Source organism: Pseudorasbora parva, chromosome 10 (genome assembly GCF_024679245.1).
Source record: "Pseudorasbora parva isolate DD20220531a chromosome 10, ASM2467924v1, whole genome shotgun sequence".
In the NCBI taxonomy this organism is placed as follows: domain Eukaryota; kingdom Metazoa; phylum Chordata; class Actinopteri; order Cypriniformes; family Gobionidae; genus Pseudorasbora; species Pseudorasbora parva.
This window is the reverse complement of record NC_090181.1, coordinates 37919406-37946773: the sequence shown is the minus strand read 5'-3', so window position 1 is coordinate 37946773 and position 27368 is coordinate 37919406. Positions and strand designations below refer to the sequence as shown.

The window sequence follows — 27368 nt, the reverse complement described above, 5'->3', positions numbered from 1 at the left end:
CCGACCGAAACCCTCAAGAGTTCATTATCAGCTGGCGCAGGAATACCTGCAACACTTGACATCTACACCGACCTTTCCAGATCACTCAAGCCCTTCACAATAATCAAAATATCATGTTCCTTCTCACATGCAGCTGGCCTTTCGAGACCGGCTCTCGGTGAGAGACGATGTCAGTTGCCGTGTCTGAACTTTGAGTCACCTGCTATAAACGCTCATCAGCTACACGACAGTACGTGTTTGACCCAGTGGGTCACAGAAGTGTTTTTAAAGTCGCATGTGTGCGAGTGAATGTTTGCTGTCGGCTCCAGAGTTGAATGTCAGAAGCATTCACATCTCACTTTCAGTGATACAAACGACATAACTGAACTCTGATTTCAATATCTGAACCTTTTGAAGGAGTCTTATGTGACACGTCAGACAGCAAAACGTTATTCACGTTCCACTGGTCTGGTTCCATGCAAATGGAATAGCTGACACACCAAAAATAGCAACTCTATCATTATTTACTGAAAGAGTAAAACTGATGGCATTACGAACCTGCATGCTGTTATTTATTTTGTGAAACTAAAAAGCAGAATCTATGAACCAGCAGAATCTGTCCATATCTATGAACAGCAACCCATAGCAAAGACATTTGAGCTCAGAAAGAACATAAAAAATAAAACACCATAAAAGTAGTCCACATGACTTATTAAAGTCACTGAGAGCTACAAAAATAGGGATAATGGAATAAAAACAATGAAACAATATTATGCCATAAAATGTATGATCTAAATAACAACTTAAATTGGTCAGTTCCTCACACAAAGCACGCTATGGCATAAGACTTGCAATATAGTGCATAAGTCACATTGAAGAACTTGAATAAACCTTGTAAAACATTAGACGGGACTAGATCATTTTAATGCTAAACAGAATTTATCTACATGCCTTTACCTCATACAGATATAGAAGCCCTTTTCCGCCACTAAATAAAAAAAATAAAAAGAGTAATTGCGAGAGTGATTGCTTTTTTCTCACAATTGCGAGTGGTAAAGTTACAATTCTGACTTTTTTTTCTCACAATGGCTGATTTAAAGTCAGAATTCTGAGATATAATCTTGCAATTTCGTGATTTAAAGTCTTAATTATTTTTTTAATTTGTTTTATTTAGTGGCAGAAACAGGCTGTCATATACAAATGAGGGTATCTGCAGAGTTTTTAACTTCAATTTGACTATAAACCTTGCACAAATAAAATAAATACCCTATACCAAAACAGGAGGACAAATACAATCTCAAAATAAATCATGTATCTCACATTCTTGGACTAAATAAACAGGCACATATTCAACAAGGTTATATCAGTAACTGCAAATTTAAAATACATTACATGCATTTGTACTGCAATTAATTTATGCAATTATACATCAATACAAATAAGGTTGAACGATACTGGAGTTTGCCGATACAATAACAATGCGTTTAAAGAATGGCAATAAACAAATGATTGTGCCCGATACTAGTAAAATCTATGACCTCTTATTTTGAAATGTATTTGATTTACCACTCCCAGCTGTTCATTTAAAAGATGAGGGAGAAAAAATAGGCAATCTTACAAAAATCTATTATAATAGAAACTAAAAGGTTAATTAATCAAATTTCAGACCTCTTAAAATTATAATTAAGGCTTTTGTTATAACATTAAAATCCTGGGACCCTGACAAACCATAAAAACAATATCACATCTAAAAATGGACTATAGGATTCTCTCCGAGATGCATTATAGAGGTAAATCATAATGCATGACTCAGAAGTGTAAAGATATGAGTTGTCTATAAGTGTGATCCTTTTTATCAGTCATCTTTCAGGTGGCAGATCAACCAATAATGAGGCAGAGAGGATAATGGTTGGGAAACAGTTAAAGACAGTAACAGTCTCATTAAAAACAAACGACTTCTGGTCAATTTGTTGCTACACAATGCTGATGGCGTCAAAGGACTTACCGGGTTGCATGGCTTTAAAGAACACAAACGCCTATTAGCTGGACAATACACTTTTAGTAATTTCAGACTAACCCAATTCAAGCAGAAACAAGCTGTACATGCATGCATAAAAAATAAAAAATAAAGACCTTACATAATGAACAGTTATGTTTTTATTACCCAAGAATGAGCCATTTCTATCTACACCAAATGTTCCCTTCCAGTGAATTCAACATTTTGTGCCACCATGTTTCCATAGTAGCCCTAAATGTACAAACTGCTCTACAGAGCGCTACTATCTGCTGTCTCAGCTGACAGTGCCAGCCACCGTAGTTTCTCTATGTGCTTCGATGCATTTCGCAACCTCACCAGTGATGCGCGTGTTGATCCAAACTGAGCGGGTACCCGCGGTTACGAGTCATCCAAAAATATTTTTAGTGATATTCGGGTCGCGGCCGGTCAGGTAATGTGAAATAAAGATGACGTGGGACAAAATGCCCGATTTCCCAACATGTTAAACTGTTGGCACATGTTAAACTAAAATGATACAATGCCATTGTACTATTTTAATAGGTTATACTTTTAAACGCATATAACTCAGTAATGTCCAACATGATCACATGGTAATGCGAGATCAATAGTAAGCTACGAGTGTGCAATCTTATGGAATGTAAACGCCAAAATGAGTTCCCTTTCGAAAGGGAACTCGAGCTGCGTCAGCTGACGCTACGGGGGACGCCTCCAGTGTGACAGGTGTCTGAACTACTATAAAAACATGGCAATCCTACTGACCGGCGACAGCCTATGATGTCATCAAGGTGCGACCAGGAAGTATATAAGGGCGCCTTGCAAACATGACACTAGCTTTTTCGTCTTCAGGGACTGTTTTGTCTGAATGCTTCAAGTCAAAGGTAATCCGAATTCACTTGATTTCTGCCTGGGATTAAGAGCGTGCACAGGCAAGCTCTTATGGAGTTGTTTGTTTGTTTGTGTGCAACGGGAGCGTTTGTTAAACACAGTACGAGATCGCTCTGCTCTCGTCTGACTCTCTTCCTGATGGAAGAAGATGGTTGCATCTAAGACTAAGTGACATAGAGGCGGACTCCCGGAGAAGAGGAAAGGTTTATCACAACGCGGTTGGCGTGGATGATATGGTCTTCCCCTGGTGTTGAGATAAGAATTACAACTGACTTTTTCTCCTCTTCTTCAGCTTCTTCCCAGGCACTTCTTGCAATCGACCTGTGGTGGGGCCGTGAAGTGATGATACTCTAGGTCCCGCCTGGCAGGTATGTGAGAAGCGCCTCCCTCAGGTTTGGTGCGCCGAAGCATGCATGTTACATGAAAGCGATGAGGCACCGGAGGAGAGCGGGTGAGTCCCCTTTATAGGGCAAACATTCTTTCTTTCCCGTATGTTTGGACTCTATGCTTCCCTGAGGGGCTTTGTGGGATGATGGATGTGGGAAACAAGTTTCTACAGAGAAGAGTGGGCCTGTAGTTCCCCGGTGGGGTGGCTAGAACGATGTTTGTGATGTCCGATGTCTGGGACGGACCGACTGTAGAAGGCCGGTTGGCGGGGAGACGCCAGCCGAGGCAGTCCAGGCAGTTAACTCCAGGACAGGTGGTAGGCCTCAGTAGGCCTGCGAGTGAGTCCCGACGTTGTGGCCCATGTGAGCCAGGGAGGGTTCTCCCCAACGATGTCGGCTGCAGCAGAAACCTCGTCAAAAGCAGGCCCCTTATGGCCTCCCTGGGGATGAGTCCCCAGGTGGTTACTGGATGTCCAGTTCTTCGTCAGCCAGCAGACAAGCCACTGTCAGCCCGACTTGGAGTGGCCAGCATTCATCCAACCTTCCAGTGAGCATTCGTCGCTGGCATGGCCACAAGCCTAGTTAGTAGGCCTCCCTGAGGGCCTGCTGAGGTACAGCAGGCCTCACCAGGCCACCTTGAGGGCTTGCTGGGTTACAGCAGGCCTCATCTGACTTCGCCAGAGGGGGTGGTCAGGGGCCTCGGCCACTGGGTGACAGGAACTAGGTCTCTCTAGGCCTCACGGAGGGTGAGCCCCGGTTCCCAGTTCCTATGACAGTGAGCACGGTTGCTAGCCAAGGCAGCTAGCATGTTCTGCTATCAGGGGGCAGGCCTCACCAGGCCTTCCTGAAGTCGTTCCCCGGCCCTGCAGGGTTTCCCGTTGGGATTTGCCATTGGATAAGCACCGTCTATCACCAGGCCTCTAACAGGGAGCTGCCATTCAGCAATAGGCCTCTCCAGGCCGCCCTAAACACTCGACTGTACGTGAGGCATCAAACAGGCCTCCTTGGAGGCGAGCTCCGGGAACACAGTAACTTCCGACAGTTTGCACGTCTAGCTAGCAGGTAGCAGGCCTCTCCAGGCCGTCCTGAGGATGAGCCCCCGAGTTCGGACGCTCGGTTAGCCAGTGTAATGTGCTGTCAGGTGGTAGGCCCCTCTGGGCCTCCGTAGGAAGGGATTCCCGGATCTGGTCTCGGTGACAAGCTAGCCATTAGCAGGCCTTGCTGCCAGGTAGTAGGCCTCGCCAGGCCTTCCTTAGGGCGAACTCCACTGTTTGGACACTTGCGCAGCTAGCATGGGTGGTTTCTGTTGTTTATGGCCTCATGGGCCTCCCCGAGGGGACCAGTAAAGCCACCCCCCTGTGGCCTTTAACAGCTAGCCTCAATGGTGCCAGGTAGAGGCTCCTTCAGGCCTCCCTGTGGGGGAACGTGTCCCTTGGACAGGAACATATAACTGGCTTTATGCTGACAGCTAGTGGTTGCCCGCTGTTGGGTCACGGCCTTCCCCTCACTGAGGGTTGTCTGTGAGCTTACGGCCACCTGAGCCTGATCAGCCGGTCAGGCTCCCCTCGGGGCCTCCGGGTTAGATCAGCCCCGTAGGCCTGTCCGGCCTCCTGAGCACCCCTGTAATATATGTGTTCAGTAGATCCTAGGATCGAGCAGAAAAGACTCTCCTCGCTGGCAAGGGTTAGAAAGCACTATGCTGAGTACTGCTCTCCAGGATTCCTGTCTCTGACTTCCAGTTTGAGGAAGACACTGCCAGTTTGCAGTCCCTCAGTCTGGATGCTCATGAGTAAGCAAAGTCCGGAGGCTCTGTTTCTAAACAGACAGGGTTGGCAAAGCCGGGGTGTCCCACATAAGTGATGCTAGGTGAGGCCTCCCTGGTGGCATTCGGTGAAGGTTTTCCCGAATAGTGACCGGCTGAGGCACCCTCGGGCCCCCTAGCCACATTCCCTTAAAGGGACCCCTTCTGTTGAAGTAGTTGGTCCCAAGCCTTTGAGCAGTCGAGGGTAAGAGACCTCAGATAAAAAAACTTAAGGTCCTCTCTTAGGCATATAGCTTGGGCTATGACCGTAGGGAATGCTGTCACTGACAGCCTAGTGTGACCAGAGGGGGAGTGGTTCAGACTTTCGAACTCTTGTCCAGGCAGTTGTCACTGCTAGTAAGGGGCATGCACTCCCCTCAGCATGGTGGCGTGGGTATATCGTTCCCTGTAGCATCAGCTGACGCAGCTCGAGTTCCCTTTCGAAAGGGAACGTCCCCTGTTACGACTGAAACCTTAGTTCCCTGAGAACAGGGAACGAGACGCTGCGTCAGGTTGTCATGCTTCAAGGCCTGCCAGCCAAAAAGTCCCTTCAGACGAAGAAGCTAGTGTCATGTTTGCAAGGCGCCCTTATATACTTCCTAGTCGCAACTTGATGACATCATAGGCTGTCTCCGGTCAGTAGGATTTCCATGATTTGATAGTAGTTCAGACACCGGTCACGCTGGAGACGTCCCCCGTAGCGTCAGCTGACGCAGTGTCTCGTTCCCTGTTCTCAGGGAACTAAGGTTACAGTCGGGGACGTTTTGACGTGCATATGATACGCACTTTATGTCGTGTATATGACATGCTCTTGGGTAGGATGGGTGGTTCGTGCGGATAATGCACCATAAAGTGCATACCATATGTACAAGAAAAAACGTGAATAAAACTCATTTTTGCATATACATTGATGAGGTTCTCTTCAAAACACTGGGCTTTGATGGGCGTGCCACACTGGAGACTTAGAAGTAAACGCCCACAGCTAGTTTTAGATAATATTTGCATATTTAATGAGCTTCAGCTCGCTGCCATACCTATGACCCTGTCAGTTCACAAGAGGGAGGGATTGTTTTGAAAGTGGCAAGCGGAATTTTCTCGATCACAGGGCTCATAAACTGTGTGTACTCACACCATTCTGGTCGGATCCAAAACCAGCATCGACCTGAGATTGGATTCGAAATGATTCCGCAGTGAAATTAAGTGAACACCATTATGTTCAGCATGCGAGCTGGAACTTCATTAAAAATTAAGTTCAACCACACATTCCTAATATTCGGATTCGAAGGAAGCTTATGCAGTGACTGTGTTCTTCCACGACAAGGAATAGCGCAATATCTTGCTATCTTCCTCAGCATGTTTATTGTTGTTGGCTAGTGCAAATCGATCACCTCCATGAGGCGGTGGGTGGGGCTACTGAATTAGACGCGCTGTAGAGGTGTGTTTCGTCAGTCGATGACATAAAGATGCGTACACAATCGTTTTCTGGGCCTGGTGTCTATAAAAGTTTTTCTTTGACTAACAAGGACGTTTTCAGCTCTAAAACTTAAAGGATATTCTTATATTACCATGACTTTTTATAAAATATGCACTCTTGCATCTATCTACAACATACTACAATATAATATCTTGACATAAATTCAGAGACTGAAAACTGCTCTGAAATGGCAAGAGTATGAGACTGTAGAGCGAATGACAGGGTCACAGTTAGTTTTACTTTGCGCTCTAGTTTATTTCAGTCATATTCTTTTGAAGTTTAATAATCATATTATGATTAATTGTGAATCCCCAAATGTAAGACCTCTTAAAATTATTAAGATTTATGTTATACCATTTAAGATATTTAAGAATTTACATGATATTAAATTTGATCACATTTTAAGACTTTTTAACTAATTTTAATTTGAACATTTAGGCGTATATTAATATGTGTCTTCTAATTGTCTCTGAGCAAGATAATTCATGCAGCTGTCAGGTTGATATCTAAAATAACTTATTTTACTGTCTAAAATGGCAGAAAAAATTTGGTTTCAGGGCGGTGTGTCTTTTTTTTTTTTTTAATCCACACTTATTTCCGCACTAATTAAAGTTCGCTTTCCACCTATAATGAAACGCCTCAGTCCTGCACCTGCTGTGTGATCCTCATGGGTTGCATTTGCCACAGAGTTACAGGTTGGAAAAAGTTCCTTCTCCCCTAAGCATCCCTCCACCCACCACCCCTCAATATCTCTGGAGTGTGTCAAAATTCCAAATACTAATGAAGTCAAATACCTGTGAAATTCCATGAAGTTAGTTTCTCATAGTTTTAACAGTCTAACAGAGATGTTTTGACATAAAATGTGTCTGATGTGGGACTCTGTATTTTTACATGCATGGTGCTATGGTAGTGTATATATATAGAGAGAGTTTCTCCAAAACTGCAGTTCTTGTGGGGTGTTCCCAGTCTACAGTGGTCAGTATATATCAAAAGTGGTCCAAGGAAGGACCAGTGGTAAACAGGGTCATGGGCAGTCAAGGCTCATTGATGCACGTGGGGAGCAAAGGCTGACACGTGTGGTCCGATCAAACTGAACTACTGTAGCTCAAATAGCTCAAGAAATTAATGCTGGTTTTGATAAAAATGTGTCAGAATACATCCCAGTTTGATAGTAATGGGGCTCCATCGCCACAGACCAGTCAGGCCGAAAATGACCCCTGACCCCTGTCCACCGCCGAAAATGCCAACAGTGTGCAAGAGAGCATCAGAACTGGACCACGGAGCAATGGAAGAAGGTGGCCTGGTTTGATGAATCACATTTTGAGGCATCACGGGCTGGCTGGGCGCGTGTGCGTCGCTTACCTAGGGAACATGTGGCACCAGAATGTACTATGGAAAGAAGGCAAGCCTGCAGCGGCAGTGTGATGCTTTGGGCAATGTTCTGCTAGGAAACCTTGGATCCTGCCATCTATGCGAATGTTACTTTGACATGTACCACCTACCTGAGAATTGTTGCAGACCATGTACACCCTTTCATGGAAACGTGTCCTCTTTCCTCTTTCAGCAGAATAATGTGCCCTGCCACAAATCAAAGGTGGGTTCAGGAATGGTTTGAGGAGCGCAAAAACGAGTTGATCTGGATCTCAATCCAATCAATCATCTGTGGAATGTGAACATACAAGTCCAATCCATGGAGGCCAATCCACCTCATCCATGGAGGCCAATCCTTTCAATCCAATCCACCTCACAACGTACAGGACATAAAATAACTACTGCTAACATCTTGGTGCCAGATACCACAGCACACCTTAAGGGGTATAGTGGAGTCCATGCCTTGATGGGTCAGGGCTGTTTTGGTAGCAAAATGGGGACCAACACAATATTACTAAGGTGGTTATATCTACCATATACAGAAGACAACAGGTAAAAAGAACAGTCAGGAAGCGCAGTAATTATCCTCAGTGTTCTTACCAATCATGGGCGACTCAATGAAGCTCCAGGCATTGGTTTGAGGCACATATGATTGAAGTACTCCAGCAGAGCGACCGGCCTCATTCACCCCTCCAAACACATAGATCTTCCCTCCACAGACAGTTGCTGCTGCAGAATGAACAGGTTTGGGCAAAGAAGCCACCATCTCCCACTGGTTAGTGATGGTGTCATACCTGGAAAGAAAATGAAAAACAATTTAGCCTGGAACATTTGAAAGAACAGAACTCAAAGTGCCTTTTTAGACTAAATAAATGTTATATTCTATTCCTTTACTGCTCATTTGTTAAACATTTTATAAACACCCTGGCAACCACTCTAAACCTTTCCCCCCTAAAAAAATAACTATTAAAGTCGGCCTAAATAAAAAGACATGTTTCAGGGATCTTTAAATGATGCCCATGGCTCATATCAGTGTGTTTCTGCTTCACGCCTAATAAAGCATCAGGAAAATTTGAGTATATTACGAGGGTTGGTTACTTTAATGGCTTTGGGTAAGATGATTTATGCCAACTCTAGATTTTAACAGAACTAAAAAAAAGAAATACAAATAAAGACTGTAGTGAAAAATGTGCATGGCTGCCCAGAGGAAAGGAAAATCAAACATGAGATCTCCTTCTCAACTCACATCTTTCTCCTAGACAGAAATGAGATCAACTGAACATCAAATTGAGACATACGGCTAAGTCTCCTGCTTCTCACATGTTTCTCCTGAGACAAAAATGACATTCTCTCATGTTTGTCTACTCTAAAGTTTCATAGGAGATCTCGGTAACATTTCACACTGTGCTCAGATTATTCTCCTTAACCAGAGACATTCACATTCTCACATTTATCTCCCCTAAAGCTTCATAAGAGATCTCAGCTACATCACTCACTGTGCTCAGATTATTCTCCTTAACCAGGGACACTCACACTCTCATGTTTATCTCCTCTAAAACTTCATAAGAGATCTCAGTAAAATCACTCACTGAGCTCAAATTATTCTCCTTAACCAGAGACGTGTACACTCTCACGTTTATCTCCTCTAAAGCTTCATAAGATATCAGTAACATCACTCACTGTGCTCAGATTATTCTCCTTAACCAGAGACACTCACACACTCACATTTATCTCCTTTAAAGCTTCATAAGAGATCTCAGTAAAATCACTCACTGTGCTCAGATTATTCTCCTTAACCAGAGACACTCACATTCTCACATTTATCTCCTCTAAAATCTTCATAAGAGATCTCAGTAACATCACTCACTGTGCTCAGAATATTCTCCTTAACCAGAGAAGCGTACACTCTCACATTTATCTCCTCTTAAGCTTCATAAGAGATCTCAGCTACATCACTCACTGTGCTCAGATTATTCTCCTTAACCAGGGACACTCACACTCTCATATTTATCTCATCTAAAGCGTCAGAAGAGATCTCAGGTACATCACTCACTGTGCTCAGATTATTGTCCTTGGCTAGACAGACTAGATTGCTCATATTTGTCTCCTTTAAAGTTTCAGATGAGATCTCAACAGTATCACATGCTGTGCTCAGATTTGTCTCCTTGGCTGGAGAGACTGGATGGCTCATATTTGTCTCCTCTAAAGTTTCAGAAGAGATCTCAACAGTATCACACACTTTGCTCAGAATATTCTCCTTAGTTAAAGACTCTGGCACTCTCACATTTGTCAAACAAATGATATGCCCTAAGCACATAAACTGTACAGCTTTCTAATTGTATCAACAATTACCCTTATTTACTGAGGTCTCTTCTAAAACTATGGAGGATACAAATGTGAGAGCTTCAGGGAACTTACTGAGGGGGAAAACATCTGAGCACAGTGTGTGATGATGTTGAGATCTCTTATGAATCTTCAGGGAAGACGTGTGAGAGCTCCAGTGTTTCTCTCCAAAGGAGGAAAGTCTGAGCACAGTGTGTGATGATGTTGAGATCTCTTATGAATCTTCAGAGAAGACATGTGTGAGAGCTCCAGTGTTTCTCTCCAAAGGAAAAAAGTCTGAGCACAGTGTGAGATGTTGTTGAGATCTCTTCTTAATCTTTAAAGGAGACAAATATTAGAATGTTAGAGTTTTTGTCTCAGGAGACAAGCGTGAGAAACAGGATACTTAAGCAAAAGTCTCCATTTAATGTTAATGTATCCTCATTTATGTCGCTAAATGGGTTGTACAAGATCAACTTTTTAATGTTAAACAAAGAACAAAAAAGTTAAGCAGCAACCATAAATCACTGGTACACTATAGTATTACATTTGTTATAAAGAAATAATTGATCTAGACAAAACACCATACAGTACACTTGTCTGATCATTGTTTGGAATAAGCACTGCATATTAATTTCTGGGCACCTGAAGATCCATTTTAATGAATAACCCTTGACATTCTAAAACACATAATGCTTTTTGAATGATAGTTTTAGTATTTACAATATTAGTAAAAAAAAATAACGCAAGTTTATCCTAAAATAAAATTTAAGACATCCAGGGTTGGTTGAAAAACTTCTTAGACTAGTCAAGAATCCCCCCCCCCCCCCCCCCCCAAGCTTGGTAATAACTTATTTAAGACAGCTACATAAAAAGGTAATTTAATTTCAATTGGAAAACTAAGATTGAGTTCCCTTTGGTTAACTACTACTTAACATAGTTGCATAGTAACTTAGGAACTTCTTTGACAATGTCATACCTAAATGAGACATATAAGAGATAATAAGCCCTTAGTATCCTGAACTTAGGGAAAGCTCTGTCAGAGCCATAGGCTTGTAGACAGCACATCAACATTGTGGCACAGCAGCATCTCAGACAGCACGAGATCAAGTCCCAGCTAAAGGTATGCTTTCTGTCTCCTGTTCCCTTCTCGCCTCTCTCATTGTTTCTGGTCGCGTATTGTACGGTCCTGTCCATTAAAGGTGAAAAACCCCAATGTCATAAAAAAAAGAAAGGAAAAAAAAAAAAAACCACAATAATGAGAACACCCATGTTTCTTGTTTCTCATTTTGCACTCCCTTTTCTCAGATATTTCTCATGTCTCAGTTGTGTCTACTCTTATTTCTCTTATGGATTTTAGGAGAAACATCTGAAACACTGCTGATACTACAACAAGAGCGAAAAAAGAATCTTAATTAAGTCTCAGATATTTCTCATGTCTCAGTTGTGTCTACTCTTATTTCTCTTATGGATTTTAGGAGAAACATCTGAAACACTGCTGATACTACAACAAGAGCTAAATAAGAATCTCAATTAAGTCTCAGATATTTCTCATGTCTCAGTTGTGTCTACTCTTATTTCTCATATGGATTTTAGGAGAAACATCTGAGACATTGCTGACACTACATCAAGAGCTAAATAAGAATCTCAATTAAGTCTCAGATATTTCTCATGTCTCAGTTGTGTCTACTCTTATTTCTCCTAATGGATTTTAGGAAAAACATGGGAAGACAAAGCTGACACCTAATTTAGACAATACAGAGATTTCCCAAGCTTCTCTCACCACAATCTCAGTTTTGATTAAGTGATTAAGTTGAGTGCGGCTATGGAAGAGTTGCTAAGGTGAATAACCTTATTATGCATTAAACAAATAACTGAAATATTATTTGTTATTGACTAGCATCAGTTATAACTCCTCTAATGTAAATAAATATAAAAACATACACTAATAATATAATGCCAATATAAACAATGCCAAGGTCTCTGGAAAGAGGTTTGGATAAGTTATTTGCGTTTCACATAGTTGAGTAAGCAGTCCGATGGCAGTGACTACTTAAGGAACATGAATTTGTTTCAACAGTCTTGAACATGAAGATCTTTGGGATGCTGATCTCCTGGAGCACCAAAAGGTCCTTGAATCTGGAACACGCAGATGAGGCCCTGAAGTAGGGGCAGAAGGTCTTTAATCTGGAACACGCAGAAAAAGGAACCTTGAAGTGAAGGTTTGCTCTCCTGAGCTTAACCTTGTTGCAAATGTCTCTAGGTGTCTTCTGCCTCTCTGGGCCAGACACTCAGAAATTGGTCAATCCGCTTTTGTCTCTCTGGCATGGAGACTTGGGATGTGCTGTGTTCGTCAGTATCTCACTGGACTAAAACTCTAAAACGTAGTCACTTTCTTCACAGGCTGAAGGCTCAGAATGTGGTTTTTATTTTTTGCTGCCACACAAGCTGTAGCCTCAGATCCTTGGATATTTTGTTGTCTCTTTGGATGAACCAGAGGCTCAGAACTTGATTGATATGTCACAGTCTCATCCTTGGTGGGATAGACTCAGAACTTGGTGAACTGTTTGTCTCTCTCATGGGGGACTCAGAACTTAGTTGCTCTGTCACAGTCTCATCCTTGCCGGACAGACTCAGATCAAGGAGTGTCTGATGAAAGGGTACCTTTACCCTTTTCGATGAGGAGGAGATTGCAATTTGGTGCTTCTCCATTCCAGTGTTGTAATTGGCTACTGGCATTAGAGGGGGCACAAAGTATGGCCCACCCTTCTTTCCCATGTGGAACTCATTTGCATACTGTACACAGTAAGAAGTCTTTAAAGTGTCTTTAAAGTTTACCAATGCATTTTGCACTTTCCAAACCACCATCAGAATACCCTTGACAATATGCTAAATCAATAGACACCAAACATGATGGAAAAATATTGAACTGTCAAGCGTTCATTAAGAACTGATTATGTGTAAGATGTTGCATTACAAATTGCTGTCACTGAGAATACTTATTTCTCTGAATAAGTATGAAATGGATGTATGTAGTTTACATCAGTCTTAAGGTTTCCAAACATAGATGATTTGGATGGATCCTTGTGGTCTTTCTTTGTTTCACTGACTACTGTTGAGGTCCTGAGGAATTTTTATGAGCATCACAAACCAGGACATTAGGGAACAGTCTCTTGGTGGGTGAAGGGCAGAAACTGAATGTGGACCAATGAGAAGTCCTGTCCTCCCTGGGCTTGATACCAGAGCTCTTCTTCTTACCCTCAAAGAGGTTGCTGTTGTCTGAGCATCTTTATCTGATGCCCTTGAACAGTTTGATTGTGTTAGTCAACCAAGATCCAATCCAAATATAGCAAACCTTTGTCCACTTTAATGGGCAGAGAGAGGCCCGGCCACAAACTAGGCCCTGGAATGTGCTGTCCACTACAAAGCATATATTTATATTATACAGTATATATGCTTAATTGTCATCAAAATAAACATAAACTTGAACTCTAGTTTGACCCTTATCTAATCCCAGGACAGGCTCACAGGTGTGGGAAGTGGAGGTTATATTTGGGCTGTGCAAAATGATACAAGAGCAGGTTTTGACTGAGAAGCCGAGCAACCCAGATTCTAACTCAGATCCTGCTTTGAGTTTGTGCAGGAAGACCTGTGGGAGACATCAGGAGATTGCCTGTTAGAGGGTGAAAATTGAGCAGGGAATGAGACCCGGTCGCGCTCACTGAGTGAGACCATTATGAGTCTTAATGGAGGAGCAGAAAAAGAGTTTGGAGCCGGTGGAGAGTGCAGTCGAGTCTACCTTATCTGCTGCACATTTAACAGATACTGACTGTGGAAGATTGCTGGAGAAGCTTATCTCGTTTGCCTCACTAAAGGGAAATGCTGGAAAAATCTCACGAGCAAAACCCTGCAGCAGAGTAACATGCATAAATTATAGGAATATTGCAGTATACTTTCACCTTAATGTCTATAGAGTCTACAGCAGCAGGCAAGTGCACTGGAGGGTTTTAATACAGAAAAGTGAAGCTTTTACTTCAGTTAAAGCCTTTAAAATAGCTGCCTATAGATACCAATATCAACATTTTCATTGTCCAGCATCATCCATTTTCATCATCAGATCATATTGTAAGTACCACTATGCAAAAAATATTTTTCTTAATATTTTTATAAGTGCTTTAGTCCTTAAGACCATTTTTTTCAAGGTATTGAAAAACTGGCTGCAGAATTTGAACAGCATGTTTCTTAAATGTCTGCAAAGTGTGGCATTTACATGCTTTAAAATTACATACAGTACCTTTAATGTGATTGCATGTAATACTTTCTGCTTTAAATATAATCAGTATCTTATTTCTAATTTGATTTATTTTGTTACTGTTGTGTCAGGTCAGAAATTAACAAGGGATTTTCCCAAAAATGTCACCATGATTGATACAAATGGACAAAAGGATTGACTGCAAAAAAATACTCGAATGAGATCTTTTTATATTATAACATACACTATATTGCCAAAAGTATTGGGACACCCCGCCAAATTACTGAATTCAGGTGTTCGAATCACTTCCATGGCCACAGGTATATAATATCAAGCACCTAGGTATGCAGATGCCTCTACAGACATTTGTGAAAGAATGAGTCACTCTCAGGTGCTCAGTGAATTCAAGCATGGTGCTGAGGTGCACAGTGAGCAGAAGTCACCAACTTTTTGCAATCAATAACTACCAACCTCCAAACTCCATGTGGCCTTGAGATTAGCTCAGGAACAGTCTATAGAGGGCTTCATGAAATGGGTTTCTAATTTCATAATCCCATCTTTGTGGGAGGAGTTTGGGCATGGCCTCTTCCTGTTGCAACATGACTGCACACCAGTGCACAAAGCAAGGTCCATGTATGAGTGCATTTGGTATGGAGGAACTTCACTGGGCAGCACAGAGTCCTGACCTCAAATCGACAGAACACCTTTGGGATGAATTAGAGCAGAGACTGCAAGCCAGTCCTTCTCGCCCAACATCAGTGCCTGACCTCACAAATGCGCTATGCAGCTGTAATTGTTCTGATTCAGATGCAACATCTGTGCTAAGATGAATTTTGTTGTTTGTTATTTAATTTTATTGGTAACCGCTCTATAGTGTCTTATTATTACTAATTGTACTATTGAATTTAAGACATTTCTCAGGGAGTAAATGTGGATTTTTTTAGGAGAATTTAAAGCTATACTGTGTGATATTTTCCCCCATCTAGCGGTGAGAAGGTATATAAACAGTCTTGTTCAAAATAATAGCAGTACAATGTGACTAACCAGAATAATCAAGGTTTTTCATACATTTTTTTATTGCTACGTGGCAAACAAGTTACCAGTAAGTTCAGTAGATTCTCAGAAAACAAATGAGACCCAGCATTCATGATATGCACGCTCTTAAGGCTGTGCAATTGGGCAATTAGTTGAATTAGTTGAAAGGGGTGTGTTCAAAAAAATAGCAGTGTGGCATTCAATCACTGAGGTCATCAATTTTGTGAAGAAACAGGTGTGAATCAGGTGGCCCCTATTTAAGGATGAAGCCAACACTTGTTGAACATGCATTTGAAAGCTGAGGAAATTGGGTCGTTCAAGACATTGTTCAGAAGAACAGCGTACTTTGATTAAAAAGTTGATTAGAGAGGGGAAAACCTATAAAGAGGTGCAAAAAATGATAGGCTGTTCAGCTAAAATAATCTCCAATGCCTTAAAATGGAGAGCAAAACCAGAGAGAAGTGGAAGAAAATGGAAGACAACCATCAAAATGGATAGAAGAATAACCAGAATGGCAAAGGCTCAGCCAATGATCACCTCCAGGATGATCAAAGACAGTCTGGAGTTACCTGTAAGTACTGTGACAGTTAGAAGACGTCTGTGTGAAGCTAATCTATTTTCAAGAATCCCCCGCAAAGTCCCTCTGTTAAAAAAAAGGCATGTGCAGAAGAGGTTACAATTTGCCAAAGAACACATCAACTGGCCTAAAGAGAAATGGAGGAACATTTTGTGGACTGATGAGAGTAAATTTTTTCTTTTTGGGTCCAAGGGCCACAGGCAGTTTGTGAGACGACCCCCAAACTCTGAATTCAAGCCACAGTACACAGTGAAGACAGCATGGAGGTGCAAGCATCATGATATGGGCATGTTTCTCCTACTATGGTGTTGGGCCTATTTATCGCATACCAGGGATCATGGATCAGTTTGCATATGTTAAAATACTTGAAGAGGTCATGTTGCCCTATGCTGAAGAGGACATGCCCTTGAAACGGTTGTTTCAACAAGACAATTACCCAAAACACACTAGTAAACGGGCAAAGTCTTGGTTCCAAACCAACAAAATTAATGTTATGGAGTGGCCAGCCCAATCTCCAGACCTTAATCCAATTGAGATCTTGTGGGGTGATATCAAAAATGCTGTTTCTGAAGCAAAACCAAGAAATGTGAATGAATTGTGGAATGTTGTTAAAGAATCATGGAGTGGAATAACAGCTGAGAGGTGCCACAAGTTGGTTGACTCCATGCCACACAGATGTCAAGCAGTTTTAAAAAACTGTGGTCATACAACTAAATATTAGTTTAGTGATTCACAGGATTGCTAAATCCCAGAAAAAAAAAAAAAATGTTTGTACAAAATAGTTTTGAGTTTGTACAGTCAAAGGTAGACACTGCTATTTTTTTGAACACACCCCTTTCAACTAATTGCCCAATTGCACAGCCTTAAGAGCGTGCATATCATGAATGCTGGGTCTTGTTTGTTTTCTGACAATCTACTGAACCTACTGGTAACTTGTTTGCCACGTAGCAATAAAAAATATACTAAAAACCTTGATTATTTTGGTTAGTCACATTGTACTGCTATTATTTTGAACAAAACTGTATATGACCATCCAGTGAATATTAGTTTCAGTTCCTCTCAATTCCGATTTCGTTTTAACTCCTATGGTGGCCAATTTAGTCCAAGATTAACCCCTCAAAACCCCTTTTCACATTCGACATGGTGCCATCAAGTGTTAAAACGTGAAAGGTGAAGCTTGAATTTATGGGTGTGTCCCTCTTTGGATAATGTACTTTCAAGATGGAGGGCCAATATGGCGACCGGCATTCGAACCCCTCACCCCTATTTATTTTCAATGGCATATTATAAAATTACGAGAATACTTTATTACTTGAAAGAAGTAAATATACATTAATGAGCACATATATTTTTGAAAGAACTAAGTTTTTAGCTAAGAAAAAACTAAAAAAGTTACACAGTGTAGCTTTAAGATGTGCTGGTCTGGTCTTGGCTCAAAGTCTTGGTCATGACACACACTGGTCTTGGTCTTGTACAGTAAAGCAGATGTCTCGTAAGAATATAATTTAGCCTCTCTCCTGGCGCGTGGTTCAGAAGCGGGTGGTTCATTGTCAGCTCAGCGGCTTGTGGGTAAGACCATTAATTACACAGAGGGAGAGTGTTATCAGTCGACTTCTGCCACTTTTTTAATGAGACTTTTACAGCGTCGTACAGGAAGGAACTAATTATATGAGGCAGAAACTCGCTTAATGAAAGTGCAGTTATAAATACAGACATCTGTGGAACAAATGAAAAATCATTATGACTCATGTTTTCTCACATAAATGGAGTCTGATATGAATTAAAGCAATTAGCGAGGAACCACCTGCAGTCATGTGACATTTCTAGCATATGTGGCAATGATGCAAATTCTGTTTTTATTTAGCTAGTATTGTTTTTTGATGAGAAATCCCCAGAAAACTTTTGATTTTGCAAATCCATTAAACCTCCATATACAAAATTGTTAGCATTATTTCTCACCGACTGCAATTACCTAGACCAGAAGTTTTCTGTCTTTAGATGCCATGGCCCACCAAATATGATAGTACTACAGCAAGGGACCCCCATCTTAAAATTTAAAAGCATCTACACTACAGTATATAGCTTATTATAAATTATCCAGTTTACACTGTGAAAAATGTATACTATAAATATGCCCAAAATATTGTTTGAAAAATACTTTTTATTAAGTTCTATTGTAACTGTTCACTGTGTTTGTACTTGGCTTTCTTTTTTCACCATCACCCTACCTGATTTAGTTTGTGTAGGAGAGGGCAGGGTACTACCTAATGTGGGTTTAGTTGTAACAAACATGGTTTTCAACTTTCCACACATGCCATGATGATGAAACTTGTGTATTTATTAGTTGCCATATCAACATTATTTAAAAAAAAAAAAAAAAAAAAAAAAAACTGCACCAAAATAAAAGTAAAAATCTTTGGAAGATATCACTCAACATGTATGTAACCATAGCAAAAGTACATTTCTTACTTTTATTTTTGATTTCAGTTTTTTTTTTTTGTTTATTCAACATAAGAATAATCTATTATTATTATTTTAATATTATATATGTTATTTAATAGTTTAGATCATTCTTTAATGTTGTAACACTGCATTACATTGTGCCCCTATTAGAACTATTGTACTATTTTGAGAAACCATGAGAAAAGGGTGAATAATGACTAAGATTCAATGTTCAGAAATAATTCATTATTATTCTGTTTGTATTTAGCTACACAGCATACATTTTTATATTTTTAATATACATGTTTTATATTTATATACAGTATAATAATCTTTTTTATATATTTTTTTAATTATTTAAATGTCAACCTACAGAGGACTTAAGAAAATTGTGGTTTGGTGTTGTATAGAAATATTGAGAACATTTAACCAATATTGAGCCCTGTCAATGGTGAGTTTCCAGACCAAACATCTTGATGTGGGTCTGGCTTGTCAGGCTATGTTATTTTGTTGATATTGTTCCCATTACGCTTTTTGTTGAGTGAGCAGGTGCAACCACTTAAAGGTAAAATATTCACTCTGCAATCCTCTGACTAATATCAGAACAGAATATCAGACCGTGAGCTAATGTAATTAAATAAATAATAATTTTGCGAACATTCAGTCTCTGAGCGATATCGGATCCCTTGGTGAATGAAGATTTGAGAATCAGAGATACTAAGGAAATCAACGATCTAAATGAAATCACAACTAAAATAATGATCAGCTGTTAAGATACAAACATAACAAATGTAATGGAGTCAAATATAATTGGAGTCAGATCAAATGTATTCATGGAGTCAGATTTTAAATTCAATGTCAATAATTAACTGAATTTAACAGAAATGCTGAAAAGTTTTATACGCAGAAGTCCTTCCACCAGGCTGTTAGATTCCGTCCTTGGGCTAACGGATGGACCTTACAAAGATACCATAACCATTCACATAGCACAAATCATTCACATATGATTTCTTTCAGGTCAGAAATCATATTAGATCGGAATATTCAAAATTTCTGGGTATCGCGCAAGAGATGGGTTTATTTAGGATTGCGCATCGATTACACAAGTCAAATTAAATTAAATTCACCTAGTCAAATGAAATGATGTACTATAGCTTTTGAAATCCTTGTTGTATCCTGGGACTGAAACAAACACTCTTACAGCATTCATTTACGTGACAAGCAAAAACAGCTTTTGCTTATTTGTACATAGGATGTGATGGCGAGAACATTTTCCCACTGGTTATTCGTTGTATGACGACACCGGTGATATAGGTATCACTGATTGGGGGGTGGGGAATTGTGTAGGGGTTTTATCCACTTTCCACAGCAGCAATTTGGGGGCAGAAATTGCTTGAATGGTGAGTTCATTATTCTTAATTGGTCAGCTTTTGACATAAGAGGTCATCATATGAATATCGTGAGAACTGAAAACTTTTGTTAGTCCAAAAACACTTGTATTGTCACCATGCCCAGCAAACTACTCATTGTGGAATGTATCTATCTATGAGGTGAAAGGCCGCCTCTGCAGGAGAAGTTCAACACTGATCAATTTTGGCCCGCCCACTGGCGTGTTAGTGACATGACGAGGAGAAAAGAGCAAAACAGAATGGACTACAAATAATATTACCTTCCAAAGAATCCTAATGAAATGTGGCTATTTAATTGCAACAGTGTGAATGCCTCAGTTGAGACAATGTGGTAAATCAGTCAACATTCGGCGTACACTCTAAAAAATAATTCAGTGGCTTAGTAAATATCACAGTAATAATTAACTTTATTAACTTAATAAAATCTCTCAATATCATTTACTTGATGGTTTTAGTTAAACATACCAAAATAATTGACTAAAAATCCAACAGTTAATTTTGTCTAAAATTTATAGTTTTATTTAAGTTTTTTTCACTAAAATAATTTAGTATTCAAAAAAACAATTATTTATTTTAAATATACTTAATACATTTGTGAAATTTATTTCAAAATATTTGAGAATGGAGAATTAAACCGATCTGTTTCAAGAACCACAAATATTACTTAATTAAAATCAAGATTATTAATATTTAACACACACTGAGTAAATTGAGTAAATTTACTCGATTAAAACAATGCACCCCTCCCCCACCCTCTGACTCCACGACAGCTCAACGGTTGAGTGAGTGCGGATATTTGAATTCTCCTCAGTCACCAGAGCAGTTTCTTCTTCTCAGCGTCGCAGAATTGGGGCATTTCCTCGGTGAAATTCAGGTTTGTATGTTTTTTTTTTAAATCAATATAATCATTACTGTGCTAAAAGGCATTTTATTTAATTCAAAACAACATACAGGGACAGTGTGAGTCACCTTAAGTTAACGTGTGGCAATTTGGATGATAAAATCTTATTAAAACTGGGCACTGTTTGTTTATTGTCAGGTTATGGAGTCTGGCGCCTCGCAGCATCTTTCAGCTACAAATGAAACGCAGGACAGCGGTCTCAAGTTCAAAGTCCACCCTGCTAACGTTAGTCCATCTCAGGCTCGAGAAACAGCGCTGATACGGTGGAAATGGGATAACAGACCGGTTGTTACACTTGAATTACTTTTAAATGTTTAATTATTACTTCTAAAATGTTTGTTACATGAGTTTAAATGTTGTAAAATAACTGTTATTCTTTACATGTCAAAACAGTAATATATGCTGTAGCGTTATTGCTGTACTCGTTGACAATAAAGGCCATGTCATGTATAAGTGTGTTTGTGTGGACTGTGGAGTATTTTACAAAGGTTTAGAGGAAATTAAAGTTATACTATACAAGTTAGTAATACTCATAAATAAAAACAGTTCATATTAGTCATAAATATTGGTTTTTAAAATGCTTTTTACCCATTTTTTTCTACTCAATTGAATTTGTTAATGTAACAAATGCGGTTACTCAGATCTACTTAATTGTTTTACTTAATTTTACTCAGTTCTTATGGTGTTTATAATTGATTTCACTGCTTTAAAATTTACTCAATTTTTTTAGTGTAAAAATGTTTCACCAAAAAAATTGAGTAAATCATAGTATTAGTTTTTAGAGTGTAGAATTTTACGATATGGACTCGACAGTAATTCCACAACATACTGTAGTAATTACTTATTGCCAGTATGCTTCTGGCATGTAGGGCAGCACAACATGTAAGTAATCATGTTAATTCTAATGCTTAATATGTGACCAGTGATTCTGACATGTAATGGTTCACATACAGTCAGATGTTCTTTGTCTATGAAGTGTTTCACCACTAGATGGGGGAAAATATCACACAGTGTAGCTTTAATTATATATAGAAAGCGATAAAAAAACACTCCCTTTACAAAGGCTGGAGCTGTCAATCAAACAAGTTTATCAGTGAGTTCTGGACCCTCGCTAAACTCCTGTTATAATCAACAAATATCTTATTTATATTGTGTTTGCACAGTTATGCAGAATGTTATGTTAGGTATGCAGAAATCAAGTTGCAATGACAATGACACTGCGTTTATGTGCTCAACATGTCTGTGATCGGCTAAAATGTTCATCTATGCATCTTTCATGCCACGACCTAAATATAATGCCATTTATCTAAAAATAATGCGATAATCAACAATTTTTACAATTAGTTAACCTTGAGAGCTGTAACAGTAACAGCAGTGGGCATTTACAAGTCTCACAGCAGAAAGCAGACACCTTCCAACAGAGCGTTCAAATCAGAGGGCTAAAATCAGGATTGAAAAAATGCCTGTTATTTATAAATGATTATAAAAAATTATATATATATATATATATATATATATATATATATATATATATATATATATATATATATATATATATATATATATATATGTGTTCATTTTGACGAACTGGATTTTATCTTTTTTTATACAGTTGTCTGAAGTCAGCTTATGAATTTAGTGTGTTTTTTACATTTAAAAACACCATAATGAATAAGTAATAGGCTATTTTCTACAATAGTTCTCTATGGAGGAGGCTCTACCATGAACGTTTGGTTCTGATGAGTGTGTCACACTGTAGACTTGGACGTAAATGCCCACGGCTAAGATTGGATAAGATTAGCATATTTAATGAGCTTCAGCTAACATGAGTTCACATGAGGGATGATTGTTTTGAAAGTGGCAACCCAAATGATTATCTCACATGGCTCGCAAAACGTCTTTATCACGGCAGCCGACACCCAGAAGAGAGAGCAGTCGCAGCGAGCAACATGAAATGTACTTCAAACCAGAACCAACCGCAACTATTCAAACATAAACATCAAAGAAGCGGTGGAAAACGGCGAACGGCGAACAACGTCCTCTCAGTAGCTGCCAGCAATCAACAACACTCCCAGTTGTAGCTCTGACTGTTAGACTAGTCACAAACATAATAAAATAAAATAAAACCTAAATCTAACTGTACAATTAACATGATTTGTGGGTGGAGAAGCGGCGAACAGACAACGCCAGCTTCCTCTCCCCCATGTTGCCTAGCAACCACCTCAACAAATTAAACAACAAATTAAACTTAATTTAATAATTAAACAACAAAGGACAGACTTCACTCACTTCTTTTATCTGAAAAACTTTTTTTTACTTTAAGAAGGATTAATCTACATTTAATTTATAAAATGAAAACTATGCAGTGATTGTTTTACATTTGATTACTTTATTACAATTCTGTACCTGAAAATTACTGTTAGATCTGCCCTGAAAATCTATATTTCTATGTTTTAAGTTAATTGTATTTATTATTTTATTTTATTTCTGATTTATTTTCATTTAAAAAAAATAATAATAGCTTTTAGCTTTAGTCAAAAATAACACTACTTCCACAGAAGAAAGAAAGCCCTTCAGAATTGGAATGACATGTGGGTGAGTGATGACAAAAGTTTCATTTTTGGGGTGAACTATTTCTTTAAGAAAGCATACACAGTCAATTCTGATTTCATGTTGAATCAAAGTTAGATGTACATTAAATGTGACCTTTAACTGAAGTGACAGAGCTATTGCAAGTTTTAACACATTAAGACGGGCCACAGTGACAAACTGGTCCAAGGTTGACACAAGAACTCCTGTAAACAAATTAATTTATTGAGCACTTCAGCTTGCACAGAATGAACAAAAAATCCAAAAGACAGATGGCCTTTCCATTTGTCTTGTAAAAAACAGGGCACCTTTAGCATCGAGATGTGTGGTGAGGGGACCTAAAAAATTAGGAAAATGTTCACAAAACCTGTAGCATCACCATATTAACCAATACTCCAAGCCATTCTTAAGACATCTCACCAACTTGCTTGCTTGCTTCCCAATCATAATTTGCTGGTATGGAGGGTGAATGACCTGAGGGGCGGCTGACATCATTACCGGAGCAGATCGCCATCCAACCATAAGAGAAATGAGGTATTAGAGAGTCACGCCGGGCCAAAACCACACACATACACACGGCTAGTCATAGACCTTTCTATATATAATCCATCCAGCTCTGTCGGAACACGGGCTTGGACCAGTTCCCATGTCAAGGTTATGTCTGCTCTCTCTGTATGCAGCACTCTCCTCTGTAAAGGCTGCATATCTGCCGGAGGGAGCCACTGATCAATGTCTTCCCATCTCAACCCATTATGTTTCCCCTTAAAATACACGGCTGTCAGCGATGGCTAATCACATTTCTTCATCTGAAAGGTAGATGACTGATCTACAGTCCAGCTGTGAATTTGAAAACCGTCCAAAACACGAGACCCATTGATCTTGTCAGATCTCTTTGTCAGATTGATTGTGATAAATGTTTTTGCCCCTTCAGAGTAGTACACCAGGTTATAGAGGAACATGGTTATGCATCTTTTATCATCTGATTCTCATTTGTATAGCAATGATTTTAATTTAAATCCGCATATTTTAAACGGGATATATTTTTTTCAGCATATTTTTGAAAGTACTGCCATGATGCAATATATAACAGATACCATATTATATATATATATATATATATATATATATATATATATATATATATATATATATATATATATATATATATATAGAGAGAGAGAGAGAGAGAGAGAGAGAGAGAGAGAGAGAGAGAGAGAGAGAGGTGGTGTAACATTCTCAGTAAAAAAAAATAAATAAATAAATAAAAGCTCTTCACCCAAGGTTTGACACAGACTTGCACCAGTTCATAATATCTCTACAATATGGTTTGTTGCAAATAACAATGCGTAAAACAGACAGTTTGTATGTTTCTGTCATTGGATGTGCATGCTTGCTTCCCAATAATACATTTCAATAGTGATTAAAAAAAAACAGTCACTCTTAACTTTGTTCAGTACGAGTGCCGTATTCTCTAATATGACATTAATGCCGCCATCACCTGCGAGCACAGGTGAGACCTGAACAGCACACATTGGTTTCTATGTCTAGACTAAACTCATTTAAGCCAATTTAAACATTCAATAACCAAAAAAGATGCAAAAGAGAACATGTGTGTGCTGAGAGGCAATTTGTGTGTGCAATCATCTGAAGCCTGCACATGTCTCAGACAGCACACAAATATTGAATTCTCTTTCAAGACTTGCACTTGAATAGACAAATTCACACAAAAATGATGTCTTGATGAGTATCCTTGCAGACAAAGTCTGTTATGCATTTAAGAGAACTTGAGGAAATAATTGCTAACAACATGTATTATTGTTTCACATTGCCCATTGTGTGTGCATTCATTTATTTTTATATTGATTAATAATACATTGTTAGCTACCTGTGTGTCAGGGTTCTGTCACTTCGGTCTAGCTTTCTCTTGGTTTGGTGACAGAGTCCTGACACTCCTGTATTTTGTCCTGTCTTGTGTGAGCACGCAGCTTTGAGCATGCTCGAGCTGCATGCTCTTCTGTCCCTGTCATTTTCTGTGTGGGGCGTGGTGTTCGGGTCCCGGCACTTCTGTCTAGTTGGATTTCGGTTTTGTGTTGGGATTCGGACATTCATGCTCCTTGTGTTTTGTCTTCTGTTGTGAGTGCACAGAATGAGCATTCGCTCATTCTTGTGCACTGTGTTGTTGTGTGTGTGTGTGCGCTGTCCTGTCTGTGTTTTGTGTTGTGTAGCATGCAGCTGGTGTTTTACTTGCTGCATGCTTGTTGTCATGTTTCGTGTGAACATGCAGTTTATGAGTTTTCATTAACTGCATGTTCATGTCATGTTTGGTGTGAGCACATGTTCATGTGTTTCTTTGTCCCATGTGCTCTCATGTCAATTGTCTAACCCCACCCACCTTGTTTCCTGATTATTGGTTCATTTGCCCCACCTGTCTTCTCCCATTACCCTCGTTTGTTTGCTCCCCATTTAATCTCCTTGTGTTTGCAGTCCTGTGCTGGATCGTCGTCAAACCTTAATCATGTTTCCCTGCTCCTGAAGTCGAGTCGAGTCGAGTCGAGTCGAGTCGAGTCGAGTCGAGTCGAGTCGAGTCGAGTCGAGTCGAGTCGAGTCAAGCCAAGCCAAGAAAAGTCAAGTCTTGTTTTTCCCCCTCGGGGTTGTTTTTGTTTGTCTTGTTTTGTTTGATTTTTATAATAAAGAGCCCATTCTTCCTGCAATTGAGTCCTCGCTCCTTTTCCACTCTACAAACCCTGACAGAACGATCCAGCCATCATGAGGACTCAGCGGAGAATGGGCTCAAACCATCTACCAGCATCCACTGCCTACAGTCCCCTCTACCAACGCATGCTCCAGGTAACAGCATTGAGTTCCCTTCATCAACGGGGGAATGACCTGAGGGAATTTGCCCTGGAGTTCAGGAAGGCAGCGGATGGGCTGGGTTACAATGATGTGGCTCTCAAGGACTTGTTTAACTATGCCCTTGATGAGCCTATTAGCTTTTGGAGGATGTTGGGCATGAGAGATCTTTCATTTTTGTTTGGTTTGTGGAGTTTCTAGCCCAAAGTAGGAGGCAGTCAGCACTGCAGCAAGAGGTGCTTCCTCATGTGGTGCACATCCTTCCTCCTTCAGACACTGAGACCTCCAGTTCTCCAACACTCTCCTGCAGAAGGAGGAGAAAGAAGTCCACCTCTAGCTTTGCTGCAGTTCCCCCAGAGGTAGCTGATGATGCTGCAGCTCTTCCTGAGATGGCAGTGAACGCTTCTGTTGACCTAGAAGCAGCTATCTCCATGCCATCACCGAACCAACGTAGGCGGAGAAGGAAGGCTTCCTCCATTTCGTCAAGTCTGACGGTACCTGAATTTCCTGTCATGTCTGAAGAGGTTGCCCTTTCTCTCTATGTCACACCCTCGTGTGTGTCTGGGCCACTCACACAGCATCGGTTCCCAGCCCAGAGGCTGCCTTGAAGCCTGTTATCTGCCCAGAGATTATTCCTGAGCCAACTGTTTCCCCCTTATGCCCTGCCATGGCCCAGAGGGCTATCCTCGCCTTTTATGCCATCATTTTCCTGCGTGCCTGGGAAGCACACACCTCTCAGCTGGGTGTCTCTTGTCCTGTCTGCACTCCTGAGACCGTCCCAGAGCCCTCTGCCTGCCCGGTGTCCGTCCCAGAGCCCTCTGCCTGCCCGGTGTCCGTCCCAGAGCCCTCTGCCTGCCCGGTGTCCGTCCCAGAGCCCTCTGCCTGCCCGGAGGCCGCCCCAGAGCCCTCTGCCTGCCCGGAGGCCGCCCCAGAGCCCTCTGTCTGCCCGGAGGCCGCCCCAGAGCCCGCTCTCACCCTGATTCCAGTCTTGTCTGACCTGCTTGTCCTGCCGACCCCACTCAAGTCCCATGCTCTGCCGGTCCCACTCAGGCCTCCTGTCCAGCCAGCCTCAGTCAAG

General features: G+C 40.4%; 1 protein-coding gene across 1 annotated transcript in view; it reads right to left on the bottom strand.

The window, feature by feature from the left end:
• Positions 1-27368, bottom strand: part of LOC137091524 (kelch-like protein 29) — a 269564-nt gene that overhangs the window by 19292 nt on the left and 222904 nt on the right. The window contains exon 12 of the mRNA XM_067456031.1: positions 8514-8707. Coding sequence (XP_067312132.1) covers positions 8514-8707 — 194 coding nt within the window. The remainder of the gene's footprint in view (positions 1-8513; positions 8708-27368) is intronic.